Genomic DNA, 18697 nt, shown 5'->3' with positions numbered 1-18697 from the left:
TTAAAAAAAGCACTAGAAGCTCTGTAGCCCCTTGCAGCAACAAATGATCTCTCAGGGGCTTGTACAGGAAGGAGGTTAGATCCGCTATACTCTGCTTTTGAGGATGTATAAATGCTAGTCAGTGTATGCCGAAAGTGTAGTTCTAGTAATACCGTGTGTAAATGTGGCCTGCAATGGATATAACTACACTTCTCCCTTCGAACCCGCAGTTTCAGCATCCATGGATTCGGTTATTCACGATTTTATTTTTAGATCCATTTTCATTTTTCAGGCTATTTTTAAGCCCTGTTAGACCCCCCTTAAGCCTTACCTGGTGGTCTAGCGAGTTTTTGTTCCTGCCCTCTGCAGATCACTCACAGGAAATGGCTGCCGTGAGCTCCCATAGTCTCTCGAGACTACGATGGGAGCTCAGGACAGCCCTTTCCTATGAGTGATCTGCACGGGGCAGGAGTGTAGGAAGATCGCTCCTGTCCCAAAAACCTGCTAGACCACCAGGTAAGGCTTAGGGGGGGGGGGGGGTCAGAGCCAGCCCGAATATTATTTGCAGTTTTTTTAATATTCGCAGGCCGGCTCTGCCCCTAACCCCCATGGATTCGGAGGGAGAAGTGTAATAGGCAGACAGGACGGGCCGTTCAGGTCTTTATCTGTTGTCATTTACTATGTTATTATATTTCTTCTGTCTAAGCCACATCTTGTAGGATGTGCTCAGAGGGGAATGTTTTGGGCAAGAATTGAAAATGCTGCATAGGGCTCCTAATTTTTTTAAAACTATGCAACTCCTTCCTCCTCCCTTAATTTTCCACAAGGAGGTGCAGAAGTTCATGACTATTTTACACCTGTAGCAAGTTCCAAACAAAAGTATGCAAATTTCTCCATTGTTTGGAGCCAGGCAGTGGCACAGTATAAGAATGGGGGGGATGGTCTGCCCCAGATGCCATCTTGCTAAGGGCGTGCCCCCCCCCCACCTTTCCCCATACCTTTTTTTACTACCTAGGAAGTAATGACAAAGGCACATGACTCACGCTGGAAAAATTAAAAAAGGGGTGGGGGAGGGTGCCGCTCACCCTTACTATGCCATTACAGCCAGCTTTCAAATTTTCAGCTTGCCGACACTCTCCTGTCATCACTGTTCTGCAGGTATTGCCAGTGTGCCTTTTTTCCCTTCACCCCCCCCCCCTCGCTACAGTATACTATTAACTGATCGAGAACTGAAGGTAGAGATCAAGGGTCAATGGGTTGTATTCTCTAGTCACTCTGGGTATCCCTTTTCTGGTACAGGAATTCTAACCAAAAGCAAGGGTCAGGGAAGCAGCAGCCGCACACCCTCCTTTTAACTTTCCCGCTACTGCTCTGGAAGTAACCGATTTATCACTTCAGCAAAAATAGGAAACAAAGCAAGTACGTGACTTTTTTTAAGAAGAATTGTTTTTTAATTAAACTACTGAAGTTGTGAATAATGAAACTGGAATGTTTTCTGCCAATAAAAATGAAATTTGACAAAAACTGTGCAGTCGAGTATTTCTTTTCAGCATTTAATGGGGCCTTTTACTAATGATTAGCTCGTTATTTGCCATAAGACCAATTTCGGTCCTACGTATGGGCCCTGCGCAGATAACATGCACTAATCTTTAGGAAAAGGCCACCTAAATTCGGGAACACTATTAAAAGAACCTGGAAATGTAACGGGAGCTTAATCACTCAACAAGCAGTAACTTTCTGTTCTCCCATCTATATTTGAAAAAAAATGGGGGGGGGGGGGGAAGGTACTTAAACAGAAATCTCTAAGTTACCTACCACTGACTTGAGAATTGTTAGCCTTGACCCTCGGCCAAATGCATTTTGAACAGTCTTTCTGAAGCCTATTGATCATAGCACATGTCCATTTTCCTGAATCTGTCACAAGGTAGCAACGTATCTGGTCATTTTTTTCCCTCTCTTTGGAAGGACAGGAACATTGTCTCCTGGTCTTGAACTGGAGGCGATTTAACCAACAGAGGCGAGAATGACATCCACGGGCGTTTCATCTTTACTTCTGACAGTCACCTGCATGGTAACGCCGTCTGCCAGAGCAAGCCGGGACCGCACCAGCACATCATAACCTCCACGATACACACCTGTGCGAGAAGAGAACCGAAAATAATCCAATCCAAAACGTATTGTATATTAAGTTTAGTGGAAGGGTTTCATTCATACCACATCAGAAAAAATACAGACATAACACAATTTTGTATATAAAATAATAATTACAAAAAACGGAGAAAAACAAACCTCACCTGCAAGCAGTCGGGACTACACAAGTACCTTAAACCGCTTGCATCATCACTGGTTTGTGAAAAAACTCCGTACAAACATATATACTTTCATTTCAATCATGTCCAAAAGGATTTATATTTTCAGCATACAGTTAATCTCGTGTATCAAAAAGGGTGAATAGAAGCCCAATCTAAAACAGTAATGAGGGTATCAGCTCAGTCTCAAAAGGTTCTTACAGACAAACCAAAGAACGACAATATCAGATGTAGAAAAATTCACTTATCTTAAGGTGCTTTAACAAACATCTGATATCTGGCTACTCTTCCCAACAGAAAAGTCTTTCTGTTTCTCCAAAACAGGCTACTTCAGGAGATTCATTTGTTATTTAATAATCTCCACACTTTTGTAAAATGTCGATAGTGGAACTAACTCCTCTCAAGATGGCTCTAGGACTGCGAGACGCGCCCAGCTCGTTCAAAAAGACGAAGGAGCCAGAACAGGCCAGGTCAACCCTTTTCTAACTGTTTTGTGCTAATGCCCTAATCCAGTCTTACTCTGGTTCCTGCAGATAGCCCCATGCAGCAGGAGCGGATGCTGGCTTTTCCTAGGATAATGTGGGACCACTTTCCCTACATACGAATGAGATTTAAAAAAAGCAATTGTTTGCAGATAAAGCAGGCAAGGACACTGCGTACTTACCAGCAAGATAGAGCGTGTGGGAGTTTTTGTTCTCGGCCACTTTATCTGACCTTTCACACGGCTGCAATCCCAGAAACTTGATGATGTTACTCACGGCCTCTGTATGTAGCGAAGAACAGGTTCAGGGAAGTAAAGGCACAGACATGTCAAATACTACATTACCTTCATTCAGGTTGTTTTCTTGACAGAACAATTAACCTCCAGCAATGGTTCTGACACCACTTCCTTAAGACAGCTGAAAGTATGTATGTATGCTAGACATGGGCAACTCCGGTCCTCGAAGGCCGTAATCCAATCGGGTTTTCAGGATTTCCCCAATGACTATGCATTGAAAGCAGTGCATGCAAATAGATCTCATGCATATTCATTGGGGAAATCCTGAAAACCCAATTGGATTCCGGCCCTCGAGGACCAGAGTTGCCCATGTCTGGGGAATGCTATACAGGCACCATATATATAAGCTAGAAGTGGTGATGGGTAGCAGAAACTGTGAATACTAGCCCTGAGAGAACATAGGGAAGGAGTGATCAGTGGCCATATGTACCACATCAGAGATGCCTGAAGATCTAGAGCCGGGGTTCTCAATCCAGTCCTTGGCACACACCCAGCGAGTCAGGTTTTCAGGATACCGACAAATCTGCATGCACATCTATCTCATGCATATTCATTTTGGGTACCCTGAAAATCTGACTAGCTAGCTGTGTTCCGAGTACAGTTGTGAACATCTGATCTAGAGTTACAATATATTCCCCTCCACGCCACAGGAGGGAGCTCTTAGCACCACACTGCTATAAAAGGGCAGATTCCAATCAGTGTGCTCGTCAATGAGAGGCTGGGTTCTCTTCGACCCGGAAAACAAATGGAGAGCCCTACCTTCCAGTGTTTTAACAGAACTGAGAGCAAAGGTCTCCTCCTTCTCAAACTCATCTCCTATCTCCTCCCAGGCTGCTGCAAAGCTGGGCTTCAGAACTTTCTGCACATGGTCACCCAGAGTCACCTCCAGGTCCTCCAGCTGATAAAGGAACAGGGGAAGAGGGAGATTTTAATTTGCATCAGTTATGTGGAAAACTTCGTACGTCGACACTCCACTTTCCTATTTGAGTATGAACAGCAATGGAAGACTCAGAAGACACCTGTAAACAAGAGGCACTTGAACATGAATATATACATGGGGGAATTTTGCTCATTTTAGCTGTACACGGGGAAAAGAAATCTTCAGAAAGCAGGTTTGCTCTGGAGCATGAGCCAAGACTACAGAAAATATAACATTTAAGTCAGTCTAAAAAGCACCCCCCCTCCCCAGGAAGAGCTCCCCATTTACAGACTGCTACAAAGCAAACATCAGCCCATCTTTAAAAAAAAACAAAACAACAAATTACATATTTGTGCAGGTATTTTGTGTGTGTGATATATAAAAAATAACTTATGAATAAATCTGCTTATATATCATCTTGCATTTAAATGAATACAACGCTCCAGGCAATTTATTAATAAAAGTTAAAATTAGGTAAAGGTTCATCCTGGTGGGAAAGAATAGCACCAGATGTGCAAAGACCACAGAAGAGACTTGATCATATACCACTACCTGCTATCCTCCTGCAAATGGAGTCAGGTTGTGGGTCTCCATAACTCTTAGATGGATAGCAGTATTATACGAGATTCCAGGGCAGGATGCAAGCAGAGGTCTCAATAGAGCATGACACGGGGACAAATTTTTCCCCGTCCCTGCAAGTTTTGGCACAGTCCCTGCCCCATTCCTGTAAGCTCAGCCTTAACCGCACAAGGCTCGAACACTTATGATTTTAAAGCGTTTGAAGCTTGTGCAGATGAGGACGGAGCTTAGGCATTGGTGGAAAGAGGCATTATGACATCACAGTCTGAGCTCTAGAATGTTGGTACTTAGGATTTTAAAGCGTTTGAAGCTTTTGCAGATGAGGACGGAGCTTAGGCATTGGTGGAAAGAGGCATTATGACATCACAATCTGAGCTCTAGAATGTTGCTACTGGATTTTAAAGTGTTTGAGGCTTGTGCAGATGAGGACGGAGCTTAGGCATTGGTGGAAAGAGGCATTATGACATCACAGTCTGAGCTCTAGAATGTTGGTACTTAGGATTTTAAAGCGTTTGAAGCTTTTGCAGATGAGGACGGAGCTTAGGCATTGGTGGAAAGAGGCATTATGACATCACAATCTGAGCTCTAGAATGTTGCTACTGGATTTTAAAGTGTTTGAGGCTTGTGCAGATGAGGACAGAGTTTAGGCACTGGTGGAAAGAGGCATTATGACATCACAGTCTGAGCTCTAGAATGTTGGTACTTAGGATTTTAAAGCATTTGAGGCTTGTGCAGATGAAGATGGAGCAGGAAAAGAACTCACGAGGATGGGAAAATGAGTTCCCACGGGGAGGGAAAAAAATTTGTCCCCGTGTCATTCTCTACTCCAGAAGTCCCTGGCATCATGCAGATGACCTGCAGAAAGCAGCTGCACCATGCAGAGCAGATTCTACAGTGCCCAAGACTGCCCTGGTGAGCTGCAGGATAGCGGCTACGCTGCTGCACAGCACTCTGGGGCCCTAGAGGGAAAATGTACCAGATGCTACTGTAGTGAGATGCAATAGGTAGGATTCTTCAGTGCCATACGGAAGCTGGATCCTGCTGGTGACGGAGCAAGATACATCAAGTTACTGAGACTGTGATTCTTAAATGCAGACCTCAAGCCCTCACACAGGTCTGCTTTGCATTTCCATCAATCATTTCGAGCTTACTATACCACGTTCTTCCAACAAGTAGGTCAAAGTGGTTTACACAGCACTAAAATAAATGGAAAGCAAAATGGAAATACAATATGTATAAAAAAGTAGTTCATTTATTCAGGAGGAAAGCTGCACACGGATCAAATATTTACACGGTAGACAAAAGTCTGAACCTGCTAAGACCTCAACGACCAACACTGAGAACACAGTAAAGCAAAAGGGAGAGAGAACAAGAACTCACCACGTATTCATCATCGTATCCATCGTCATCCGGCAGCCCAGTGCTCGGGTCACAGTCTCGCACCACAAACTTCATAGTACAGTTAAATGTGCAGGACACTGAGAAGGAAGACTCAAATCAGTGATGGGATGTCATTATCCTGGGCTCTTTGCACATCCTAGTCAGCAGAAAGGTTGCCAATGGCATGGGCTCTCCACGTATGCTTGTTAGCAGATGCCATGCCAGTGCCATGGGCTTTCTTCATAGGTTTATGAAGTATAAACAAATCTCACCCCTCCAACATAAAATGAGCAAGTGAACCCAGGCTACGTTAATATTTCTGCTGTTGATGCTCTATTTCTACCTCCTTGAGGAGGAACAGTACAGATAGAGAATGGTTTGGGGACAAATTTTTCCCACTCCCCGAAGGAACTCATTTTTCCATCCCAGCAAGTTCTTTTCCTGTCCCTGCAAGCTGCATCCTCATCTGCACAAGCCTCAAACACTTTGAAATCCTCAGTAGCAACATTCTAGAGCTGAGATTGTGATGTCATAATGCCTCATTCCACCAATGCCTAAGCTCCGTTCTCATCCGCACAAGCCTCAAATACTTTAAAATCGTAAGTGTCCGAGGCTTGTGTGGTTAAGTCAGAGCTTACAGGAATGGGGCAAGGACAGGGGCAGCGACAAAACTCGGCATGGGACAGGAAAATTGAGTTCCTCTGGGGACAAATTTGTTCCCGTGTTATTCTCTAAGTTCAGAAGCACCCAAACCTGCTTACAAACAACATATTTACACACATTTCCTTGTTCACAGCCACTATCTGAATCTTCCTTGTTTATCATTTTTAGTGCAGGCTGCGGTATTGAAAGGTATGGATGCAGCCAGGACTGAACGCCTGTTCATTGGCCTGAAAGGGAAATCATGTTGAAGGCATCGCCTAGGTACTGTTGCCTTCCACCACGGACATGATACCGAGTGAATTCACAGCAGCTCTCCTGTAAAAGGCACCTGCGGTGGGATCATCCTTGGGCAGTCTGACGAGTGTGTAACACATCCCTGGCTGGTTGTAAGAGAGGCTGGGGGCTGCCACGTACTGGATAACTTCATAGGCATCCGACGCCTCCATCTGCACTGTGACCCGTTCTAATAACTGGTCATTCAACGTATTTGTGCAGTCGAACTGTTGAGAGAGAAAAGGCAGCACTCATGAGTTTTCCTCTCCACACTAACATAATGTACAGTGGTGCCTCGCATAACGGACGCCTCGCACAGCGAACGCTGTGCACAACGAACTTCAGGTCTTGCTTCCTACAACGAACTTCGTTTCACACAACGAAGTCGCCCGAGCTGCATCCTTCCGCGCAGGCACTGCGCTTAACTGCCCTCTCTCCGCCTGGCTCCCTGTGCAGTGGCGCTACATATTTTAAACCCCCCTGCCGCCGCTGCTGCATATTTTTAAGCCTCTGCCGCCACCGCATATTTTTAAACCTCCCCCCGCCGCCACATATTTTTTTAAAAAAGCCACCACTGCTGCAACTTTAATCTCACCCGCTCACTCGTAACTGGTGGTCTAGCAAATTTCCCAGCCAGAAGCGCAGAGATCAAGAGCAAGCCTTCTGTGCTACTGCCTGGGCCTGCGCTGATCTCTGAATGGCTGCAGCCAGCTCTCGCGGGACTCACAAGAACTAACTGCAGCCATTCGGAGATCGGCATGGGCCCACACAGGCGTGCAGAGGAATTGCTCCTGATCTCTGCGCTTCTGGCCTGTACGCCACTGGCTGGGAAAGATGGGAGGAATTAAAAAAGGTACTGGGGAGTATGTGGGGGGTGATTATAATACACAGCAAGGATCAACAAAACCCCTGTCTCCCCTCCCCTTCACATATATCCCCTCTACTATCAAGAAAATTGAATAAGCCAAATTATTATAGAATGCTACACAGAAATATCATGCTAACAGAATACCACAGTCACACATAGCAGGAATAGGGTTAGGGTAGTGCAACTAGGGCAACTGTCCCCCCTGGTCAAAGAGAGCCGTAAGCCTCTGCCTGGACTTTGCAGTCCCCAGTTGTGTCTAACACCAGCTCTAACAAGATAAATTTATCTTTTTTTATGTCATCTTAGCATATTTTATGCTACAGAACAAATTATTTTTTTTAACATATATTGTTATGGGAAAACGCGTTTCACATAACGAACTTTTCGCATAACAAACTTGCTCCTGGAACGAATTAAGTTCGTTGTGTGAGGCACCACTGTATGTTACTCAGACTTATAGCCACTATGAATGAAAGATCCAGAAGGTGTAAATGCCAGCAAAGCAGCACAGTAAATTCTGGAGTAGTCGCCTAGTGGTTAGAGCAACGGTTTCAGAATTCCCACTGCAGCTCCTGGTGACTCTGGGCAAGTCTTTAACCCTCTGTTGCCCCAGATACAAAGGGCTAGATTCACTAAACTCACTGGTCTGGATCGTTGTTGGGCGTTTTGTGGCCGAGTTCTGCCGTGCGACTGATTTACTACCGAGTCCTCGTGCAAATTATCTGATCGGACTCAACCCCCCCCCCCCCAAGGATCGCTGCAGAGCGATCGTGACGCATGCGCAGACCATCCTGATTGGCTGTAGATGCGATCCGCACCTGCGCTTGCTCTCTGCACAAGTGAGGTCAAAACAAAGGGGGAGGGGTGGCTGCCTCACTGGCCCCATGAGTGAACATTGGAATCATTTCAAATTGAGCAGCCAGAATGGAACGGAACATGCTTTTTACCCGCGGGTTAAAACCACAGGCTCGCACTGCAATGCTCTTTTTGCAGAATATATGGGGAGTAATGGACAATTTTCTTTTTTTATTTTGAGGGTTGTTTACCGGGATTTCAGGGTGGCGGAGAGCAGGAGAGTCGGCGAGGGCAGTAAGCAACAGGTCCTCAGTAGTCGCTTCATTTCAGATCGGCAACCCCAATCGGGGTTTCTTCTTCTGCTTAATGAAGGCAATTTCCCCTCATTTGCATGTGCGGATCGGATCTTGATCGCACAGCTGTTTAGTGAATCGGGTCGGGGAACAATCGCAAAACCATCGGTACACGAACGGTAAGTTTAGTGAATCTAGGCCAAAGTAAGTACCTGCATATAATGTAAACTGCTTTGATTGTAACTATAGAAATGTGGTACATTAGATCCCATCCCCTTTATGGGCTACCCAGAATATGGATACAGCATCAATTTGGATTTAAGCTGAAACGTTAATTTTCCCCCAGGCTTTCCTATGCTACCCATCTTTTATCAGTTAGTGGGATGTGCGATTCAGAAGTTTGTCCTAAACTACCCCCTCCACTGCTCTGCACGGTACTGCTCCCCTTACAAGCTAAGAATCTGCATCATGCATACATGCAGGCCAGCAATCCCAACCACTGCCCGACCCCCCTTAGGACTCTTGTGGCCTTACCTGGAAAACTATGTGGTCCGTGAAGATGTGCTTAATGCAAAGAACAAAATATTCCGTCTCGGCTTCTGTCAGCTGGATGGGCTCAGACGACTTGAATAATGGTCCCAAGTTCCTAAACTCTGGAATGGTGGCCAATTGCTCTGCAGTGACACACAAGACAAGTGTAAAATTGATAAGCTACATTTTCTGCAGTTGTACAACTCTGCATGCTGTGAGTTCTTCAATGGGTTGTTTTGTCTAATTAAATTTTATTATAGCTATGGTGGCAATGGTCCATCAAGCCCAGTAGCCCGTTCTCACGGTGGCCGATCCAGGTCACTAGTACCTGGCCAAAACCCAAGGTGTAGCAATATTCCATGCTACCGATCCAGGGCAAGCAATGGCTTTCCCCATGTCTTTCTCAATAACAGACTATGGACTTTTCCTCCAGGAACCTTTCTTAAAACCAGTTACGCTATCCGCTCTTACCACATCCTCTGGCAACGCGTTCCAGAGCTTAACTATTCTCTGAGTGAAAAAAAATTTCCTCCTATTGGTTTTAAAAGTATTTTCCTGTAACTTCATCGAATGTCCCCTAGTCTTTGTCATTTTTGACGGAGTGAAAAATCGATCCACTTGTACCCGTTTTACTCCACACCGGATTTTGTAGCCTTCAATCATATCTCCCCTCAGCCGTCTCTTTTCCAAGCTGAAGAGCCCTAAGCGTTTTAGGGCCTGTTTTACAAAGCTGCGCTAGCGGCTGCTGCGTGGTAATAGCCCCGAAGCCCGTAGAGATTTAAAGGGCTTCGGGGCTGTTGCCATGCGGCTTTGTTAAACAGGCCCTTAAGTCTTTCCTCATACGAGAGGAGTTCCATCCCCTTTATCATCTTGGTTGCTCTTCTTTGAACCTTTTCTAGCGCTACTATAATTTTCTTGAGATAAGGAGACCAGATTTGAACGCAATACTCCAGGTGAGGTCACACCATGGAGAGAACAGTGGCATTATGACAGTCTTAGTCTTGTTAACTATCCCTTTTTTAATCATTCCCAGCATCCTGTTTGCTTTTTTGGACGCCGCCACACATGGAGAAATTAGGTTCTTACCTGCTAATTTACTTTCTTTTAGCTTCTCCAGACCAGTAGAGGTTAACTTTACGATTGGGTATATATCTAATCATGACCAGCAGGTGGAGACTGAAAACAAAACTTTGGGACAGTATATCCTAGCCCCTCCTCTCTATTTCCCTCAGTCTGCCGAATAGCCAAGCAGAACCAAGAACTGGAAAACAACAGAGAGAAAAAACAATACTCCGAAAGGAGTAACAAATAACATACCCAAAAAATGCTGTTGGAAAATGCAGAGGAGAAATTCCCGAAGGAAGAAGGTCCCCACAGCTCGCCAGCTAAGCCAGCCGAGCCACAGCCGCTGTTCTTCAATTCTCCCCGGCCCTAGAAAAATACTAGAACCCGCAGCAAAAACCAAAAACTGCCCGCGCAACAGCCCCAACAACAACAACAACAGACAGGGTGGGGACCTCTACTGGTCTGGAGAAGCTAAAAGAAAGTAAATTAGCAGGTAAGAACCTAATTTCTCCTTCTTTAGCACTCTCCAGACCAGTAGAGGTTAACTTTACGATTGGGACGTACCAAAGCAGTCCCTCTCACGGGCGGGACCCCCGAAGGGCCGATACCAGAACACGCTCACCGAACACCGCGTCCCGACGCGCCTGAACATCTACCCGATAATGCCGAACAAATGAATGCAAGGAGGACCAAACCGCAGCCTTACAAATATCCACCGGAGGCACGAGCGACGACTCAGCCCAAGAAGCCGCCTGACCCCTAGTGGAATGAGCCTTGAGAAACTCCGGAACCGGCTTCTGACTCAGAAGATAAGCGGAAGCAATCATCTCCTTGATCCAACGCGCAATAGTAGCCTTAGAAGCGCCAGCCCCCCGACGAGGACCCGTCAGAAGCACAAAGAGATGATCGGAGCTCCGAAAATCCCGGGTCCGCTGCACATAAGCATGGAGGACCCGACCGACATCCAACTTGCGCAGCTGTCGTTGCTCAGAAGAACCCTCCCGACTACCCAAGACCGGGAGGACCACCGATTGATTGACATGAAAAGGAGAAACTACCTTCGGCAGAAAGGAAGGAACAGGCCGCAAAACAACCCGCTCCTTCGAAAACTCCAGGAAGGGAGCCCTACAAGAGAAAGCCTGTAGCTCCGACACCCGTCTAGCGGAAGTAATGGCCACCAAAAAGACCGACTTCAGCGTAAGGTCCTTCAACGAACAGCCATCCAACGGCTGGAAAGGAGGGCGCACTAGAACAGAGAGAACCAGATTGAGATCCCAAGAGGGAATCGAGGGCCTTATGGGAGGCCTGAGCAACTTGGCCGCCCTAAGAAAGCGAATCACATCAGGAATGGCTGACAAACGCTGACCTGTCACCAGCCCCCGAAAAGCCGACAGGGCCGCCAGATGAACCCGAAGAGAAGACCAGGCCAGGCCCCTATCCAGGCCATCCTGCAAAAACTCTAGAATGTTAGGCAGAGAAGCGCGAAAGGAGACCACTCCCCGCGCTCGGCACCATTCCTCAAAAAGACGCCAAACCCGTACATAAGCCCGAGAGGTAGAAAGCCTCCGGGACCCCAAAAGTGTAGAGATCACCTTGTCGGAATATCCCTTCTTACTCAGGCGGCCCCTTTCAAGAGCCAAGCCGTAAGACAAAAGGGAGACGGGTCGAACATGGGAATGGGACCCTGCGTCAGAAGATCGCACTCGAGAGGCAGAGGAAGAGGATCCGCCACCAGATGCCTCACCAGATCCGCATACCACGGACGACGAGGCCAATCCGGAGCCACCAAGACCACCAGCCCCGGATGGCGAACAATGCGAAGCAGTACTCTGCCCACTAATGGCCAAGGAGGGAACACATACAACAGCCCCTCCGTTGGCCACGGTTGGACCAGAGCATCCAGACCCTCGGCCAGACCGTCCCTGCGACGACTGAAGAAGCGGGGTACTTTGGCGTTGCCACTTGTAGCCATCAGATCCATCAGGGGCTGCCCCCAAGCACGCACTAGCAACTGAAACGCCTCGGCGCCGAGACACCACTCTCCCGGATCCAAGAAGTGACGACTGAGGAAGTCCGCCTGAACGTTTTCTACCCCGGCAATGTGAGAGGCCGAGAGGTCCAGAAGATGCGACTCCGCCCAAACCATGAGCCGAGCCGCCTCCTGCGCCACCAGAGTGCTCTTGGTGCCCCCCTGACGATTGACATAAGCCACCGCCGTGGCATTGTCCGACAGGACTCTGACCGACTTGCCCAACAAAAGGGAGTGGAAAGCCAACAGCGCCAGCCGGACCGCCCTGGTCTCCAACACGTTGATCGACCAGGAGGCCTCCTCCGTGGACCAGGTTCCCTGAGCAGAGTGACCCAGACACTGGGCCCCCCAACCCAGGAGACTCGCATCCGTAAGGAGCACCGTCCACTGCGGAAGATCCAGACCCACCCCCTGAACTAGGTGAGGGGTCCGGAGCCACCAACGCAGACTGCAGCGCGCCAAGCCTCGCAGGGGAACCGGAACATCCATCCCGTGCCTCTGGGGAGACCACCTCCGGAGCAGAGCATACTGGAGAGGACGCATGTGGGCCCGCGCCCACCTCACCACGTCCAGGGACGCCGCCATCGACCCCAGGACCTGGAGGAAATCTCGCGCCCGAGGACACCGGGACGCCAAAAGCAGGCGAATCTGAGACTGCAATTTGCTCACCCGGGCCTCTGGGAGGAAGACCTTCCCCAAGGAGGTGTCGAACAGCACCCCGAGGTACTCCAGACGCTGAGCCGGAACCAACCGACTCTTGGAAAGGTTGACCACCCAGCCCAGCGACCGGAGAAACTCCACCACCCGAGTCGTAACCCAGGAGCTTTCCTGCAACGACTTGGCCCGAATTAACCAGTCGTCCAGGTAGGGGTGTACCAGAATGCCCTCCGACCGCAAGGCTGCCGCGACGACCACCATCACCTTGGTGAACGTCCGGGGAGCCGTGGCCAGCCCAAAGGGAAGCGCACAGAACTGATAGTGCCGACCCAAGATCGCAAAGCGCAGGAAACGCTGATGAGAGGTCCGAATAGGAACATGCAAGTAGGCCTCCGTCAGATCGAGAGAAGGAGAAACTCCCCCGGCTGAACCGCCAGAATGACCGACCGCAGCGTTTCCATACGGAAAGAGGGAACCTTGAGAGCCCTGTTGACCCCTTTCAAATCGAGGATGGGCCGAAAAGTCCCCTCCTTCTTGGGCACCACAAAGTAAATGGAGTACCTGCCCGTGCCCCACTCCAGGGGGGGCACTGGAACCACTGCCCTGAGATCTAGCAAGCGCTGAAGGGTCTGGCGAAAAGCCTGCGTCTTCCCCGGAGTCTGACACGGAGAAGCAAGGAAAAAATCCGGCAGAGAGCGGGCGAACTCCAGGGCATAACCGTCCCGCACCACCTCCAGGACCCACTGATCGGACGTGATCTCGGCCCATTTGGGAAAAAAGTCGCGCAGCCGGGCCCCCACCGGAACCAAGGGGGGCGCCGGCAAGGCGTCATTGTGCAGGACGGGAAGCGGGGGAACCGGCGGAGGGGTTCCCTGCCCCCCGACGGGCCCCCCGAAAAGGCTGCATGCGCTGGAAGAACCGACCCCGGGAAAACCCCGGAGACTGGAAAGAAGCAGCCCCACGCCCAGGGCGATACTTGCGAAATTCCCGCAAACGCCCCCGGGCCGCACCACCCCGAGACGCCGGGCGGGCACGGTCCTCCGGCAAACGGGGAACTTTCGAGTCCGACAGAGTCTGAATCAACTTATCCAAGTCCTCTCCAAATAAAAACGACCCCCGAAAGGGAAATTTAGTAAGCTTAGCTTTGGACGCCGCATCCGCCGCCCAAGCGCGCAGCCACAACACACGCCTTGCGGCCACGCCAAAAGCCATGGACTTAGCCGAGATCCGCACCAAGTCATACAGAGCATCCGAGAGGAATGAGGCAGCCATCTCAATCTTCGCTACCTCCTGATCCACCAGAGACCAGTCGTCAGACTCTCGATCCAAGACCCGCTCCGCCCACCGAAACACGGCGCGAGCGACCAGTCCCCCACAAATAGCCGCCTGGACCCCAAAGGCAGAGACTTGAAAATTTTGCTTAAGGATGGTCTCCAATTTGCGCTCCTCAGAGTCCCGCAAGGCAGAACCGCCCTCAACAGGCACGGTATGCCGCTTGGAAATAGCCGAGACCACCGCATCCACGACTGGCGAAGCTAACGTAGCCCGATCCCCTTCAGGAATGGGATACAGGCGAGCCATGCTGCGCGCCAGCCGAAACGGCGTCTCCGGCGTTTTCCACTGCTCAAGAATAATATCCCGAATATCCTGATGCATAGGAAAAGAGCGGGAAACGGAACGGATCCCTCGTAACAGAGGGTCCCCCACACGCGGAGTCTCCGGCGGCGCGTCCTCAAAACGCAAAGCCGAAGAAACCTGTTGAATAAGGTCAGGCAGCTCATCTCTCTGAAAAAGGCGCACCACGGACGCCTCGTCACTGGAGAACGGGAAACCCGACAACCCGCCGCCAGCTTCCGTCCCCTCCAGAGGGTCCTGGAATTCCTCAGAAGGGTCCAGGTCCTCCTCCAGACCGACACGTTCCTCCGACCACAAATCCTCGTCCCACGACACCCGCGGACGCTTGGACAAGAGAGGCGGCGGAGGGGACGTCACGTCAGACGAGAGAGGCAAAGCCGCAGGGAGCGCGGAGGAAACCCCACCCCCCGAGACCCCCTGGGCGCAACCGGGACCCCCAGCCGCCTGAAAATAGGCTTTGCATAATGAAAAGAAAAAATCAGGGGAAAAACCCCCCGAGGGTCCCAAGGGACTCCCTGCCACAGCAGGGGACCCAGCAGAAACCTGCCCCTGCTTAGACAAAACAGGGGGAAGGTCACCTGAGGTGGAAGACAAAATGGAGGGGCCAGACAGAGAAGATGGCGTCTTTCCCGCCAAAACAGCTCCCTCCACAGCCTGCAGCGGCTGAGAGACCTGAATAGTCTCAGCCGCTAAAACAGGCAAGCCGGCATCAGCTGTCAAAATATCAGCTGAGAGGGAATCCTCTAAAACCCGACCGTCGGCGGCTCGGGGAATCCCTCCGTGGGCGGACGGAGAAGACCGGGCTTCTCCACCGTTCCCTGCCGACTCGCGAGGCACCATCGGCGGGGAGCTCTGGGCGCCTGCAGCCGCTGCCGACGGAGCTCCACCACCTCACCGACCCAAACCGCCGAGTTCAGGCCGGCCGCGAGTGCCTCGCGGCTGGACTAAAATTGTGGCCTACTCCCCCGGAGAAGGGCACAATTGCTCCAGACGCGACCTAGCTATAAAAAAGTGCTGGTTACATGAAAAAATACAGTAAAATACAGTTTTCTTAAAGGGAAACAACCCTCCAGACCAGCACTACCTCAGGATTTTTTTTTTTTTTTTTTTTTTTTTTACAGAACAGACTCCACAGGCTCTCGAAGCAATATGCCTTGCTTGACTTAGGGGGCAAGGCTTACTGCTGAGGCTCCTCTAAAAAAATGTGGGGAGGTGGAGGAAGTGGGGGGAGGGACCCCGCTCGTGACCCGCCGGGTTTGACACCCCCGAGGTCGGACGAACCCCCAAACAGAGTCCGTCCAAGCTCCGTCCGGCTAAAAACAGGGACAATAAACCTCTAAACAAATTCCAACAGCCCTACCAAGGGAGATGGGTACAGATCACTCAACACCTGCTGGAGACTGAAAGAAGACTGAGGGAAATAGAGAGGAGGGGCTAGGATATACTGTCCCAAAGTTTTGTTTTCAGTCTCCACCTGCTGGTCATGATTAGATATATACCCAATCGTAAAGTTAACCTCTACTGGTCTGGAGAGTGCTAAAGAATGAGAAGAAGGTTTCATCGTATTGTCTACAATGATACCCAGATCCTTTTCTTGGGCACTAGTCCCCAAGGTGGCCCCTAGCATCCGGTAACTGATTCAGGTTATTCTTCCCAATGTGCATCACTTTGCATTTACCTGTTTATTTCCCTTTCCTTGAATTCTGCTAAATCCGGTACTGGTGAGTGTATTCTCTGTCTCCAGCAGATGATAGCAGATGCTGTTTGACCAGACCAACACACCACCATTTGCTGGAAACAGAGAATACACTTGTCTGAACTGATCTAGCAAAAAAAAAAAAAAATCTAGAAAACTTAAAAATGAACAAAGAAAACTGTCCAGCCAAGCTTCTGGTTATGTATATATAGAGAGAATAGGCAGAGTATGCAGATTGGGGAGGCTGTGAATGAATGTTGCCCTGAAGAATGCTGCAGGGCCTTAGCTGGCATTATGATGCTACACCAAGCATAGTGCAGCTGGTTTAAATTTGCCTACTGAGAACTGACCTTAGAAATTAGTTTTGTAATGTGGAAAGCTTTGAAAACTCATTGTTGGAACACCATAGGTGTATTTTTCTTTGTCTCCTTCGCTGATTTGTTTGCTAAGCTGCTGAAAATACTACACCTCTTTATAAGAATATTGAGTAAATGTACAACACTATTTAAATTTATATCCTTAAATTTGCTTTTTCATTATTTTCCTTTGCAAGCTGACCAGGTGGAAACAGGAAGTGCATCAGAGGAGAGGCTGTGGGACTTGTGGGAGCAGTTCTGCATCCAGACGCCTCGGAGGAAGAACATTCTGAAGAGCGCCTGGGAGGGGAGGGAGGTAGCTAGATGAGGGGAAGAGATGCCTGGATGTTTTTTGGGGGGTTTCTTTTGCCAGCGGCGGGAGGGAGCAAGTGTTTCAATCGCGAGGAGGGCTGCTGACTAGGAGGGATGGGAAGGGAAAGCAACACAGCATATACTTTACTGCGGGGACAAGGCCATTCACCGCTCCACGAAGCGGTGAATGGCCTTGTACCTGTGATGACCAGGGGTATTTTTTTCCACCATTTCGGCAGGTTACCTGCGGCTACCTGTGAGTAACAGTCACCATGTTTTTCTCTACTTCATAGCAGTTACTTAACTTCAGAACTTCTCCGTTGACGAAGACTTGATGGAGATATTATAAGAATTGCTTTTGTAGGGTTTGGGGTTTTTTAGGCAACATCCATTTTCTTTGATTGTAACAACTGAAAAATTCAATTAAAAAAAGAAGAAGAAAATACCACACCTCCTTAGAAAGGAAACTACAGCATGGAATTTATAAAACCACGCTGGAGAAGCCATCCTATCCACAACCAGAGGGTTAGAATTCAGTTCGTAAAATCCATTACACTACTCAATGAAATCCGCAGAGCTGGCACTTCATTCAGTGATAGATGTGTGGAAGACAATCAGCACCCTGAGACCAGCAGCTTTCTCACCTGGCAGATACCACACCAGTGTCCTAGAACAGTGTATCGCAAACTGTGCGTCTCCTGAGATTTCTGGTGTGCTGTGGACACATTGGCGAGGAGAGTCGTTCATGCTGGCTGCCTGCCTACAGGACGCGCCTTTTGCGTACAATTGTGTACAATTCAGGAGGCCACATTACCAAAAAGATGTGCTGAGAGCTGATTCGGTTCAGCGAATGGCCACCAGGCTGGTCTCAGGACTCAAGGATCTCCCATATGAGGAACGGCTGAGTAAATTGCAGCTATACTCACTCGAGAACGTAGAGAGGGGAGACATGATTGAGACGTTCAAATATATCACGGGCCGTATCGAGGTGGAAGATGATATCTTTTTTCTTAAAGGACCCACGGCCACAAGAGGGCATCTGCTGAAAATCAGGGGTGGGAAACTTCATGGCGACACCAAAAAGCATTTCTTCACCGAAAGGGTGGTTGATCATTGGAATGATCTTCCACTGCAGGTAATTGAAGCCAGCAGCGTGCCAGATTTTAAGAAAAAAATGGGATAGGCATGTGGGATCTCTTGGGGGGGGGGGGTCATTAGAGTGGGCAGACTTGATGGGCCGTGGCCCTTTTCTGCCGTCATTTTCTATGTTTCTATGTCCTGTAGGAAGACAGCCAGAGCAGATGACTCTCCTCCTGGCCGGCGTCTCTCCTCCTCTCCCGGATCCCTCAACCAAAGCAGGTCGCGGCCAGATGGGCCTCAGCGCTCTTCCGGATGCCTTCCGGCCGGGGCACTGGATTTATTGTGCTGCCGGCTCGAAAGTTTGCGAGACACTGTTCTAGAAGGAAAACAGAGACTGAAATGATACAGATTATTGTAATGCCTCCTCTCACCTTGGAATATGTCCTGCCGCGTCAGGGCTATCTTCTCAGGCTGTTTACTGGCAACGGGTGCAATTTCTG

The 18697-nt window shown here is 49.2% G+C and overlaps 1 protein-coding gene across 2 annotated transcripts in view; it reads right to left on the bottom strand.

The window, feature by feature from the left end:
• Positions 1–1251: 1251 nt before the first annotated feature.
• COPG2 (COPI coat complex subunit gamma 2) overlaps positions 1252–18697 on the bottom strand; it is a 60858-nt gene continuing 43412 nt past the window's right edge. For both annotated transcript variants that reach the window (XM_033958599.1, XM_033958601.1), the window contains exons 18-24: positions 18629–18694; positions 9371–9510; positions 6936–7107; positions 5945–6042; positions 3826–3964; positions 2953–3051; positions 1252–2114 (exon numbers count right to left, since the gene is read on the bottom strand). In XM_033958599.1, the coding sequence (XP_033814490.1) occupies positions 1984–2114; positions 2953–3051; positions 3826–3964; positions 5945–6042; positions 6936–7107; positions 9371–9510; positions 18629–18694 (845 nt within the window). In that variant the 3' untranslated portion in view covers positions 1252–1983. The remainder of the gene's footprint in view (positions 2115–2952; positions 3052–3825; positions 3965–5944; positions 6043–6935; positions 7108–9370; positions 9511–18628; positions 18695–18697) is intronic.

This window comes from Geotrypetes seraphini, chromosome 9 (genome assembly GCF_902459505.1).
Source record: "Geotrypetes seraphini chromosome 9, aGeoSer1.1, whole genome shotgun sequence".
Taxonomy (NCBI): domain Eukaryota; kingdom Metazoa; phylum Chordata; class Amphibia; order Gymnophiona; family Dermophiidae; genus Geotrypetes; species Geotrypetes seraphini.
Note: the sequence above shows the minus strand (reverse complement) of the source record. Positions and strands in the feature narration are given on the sequence as shown.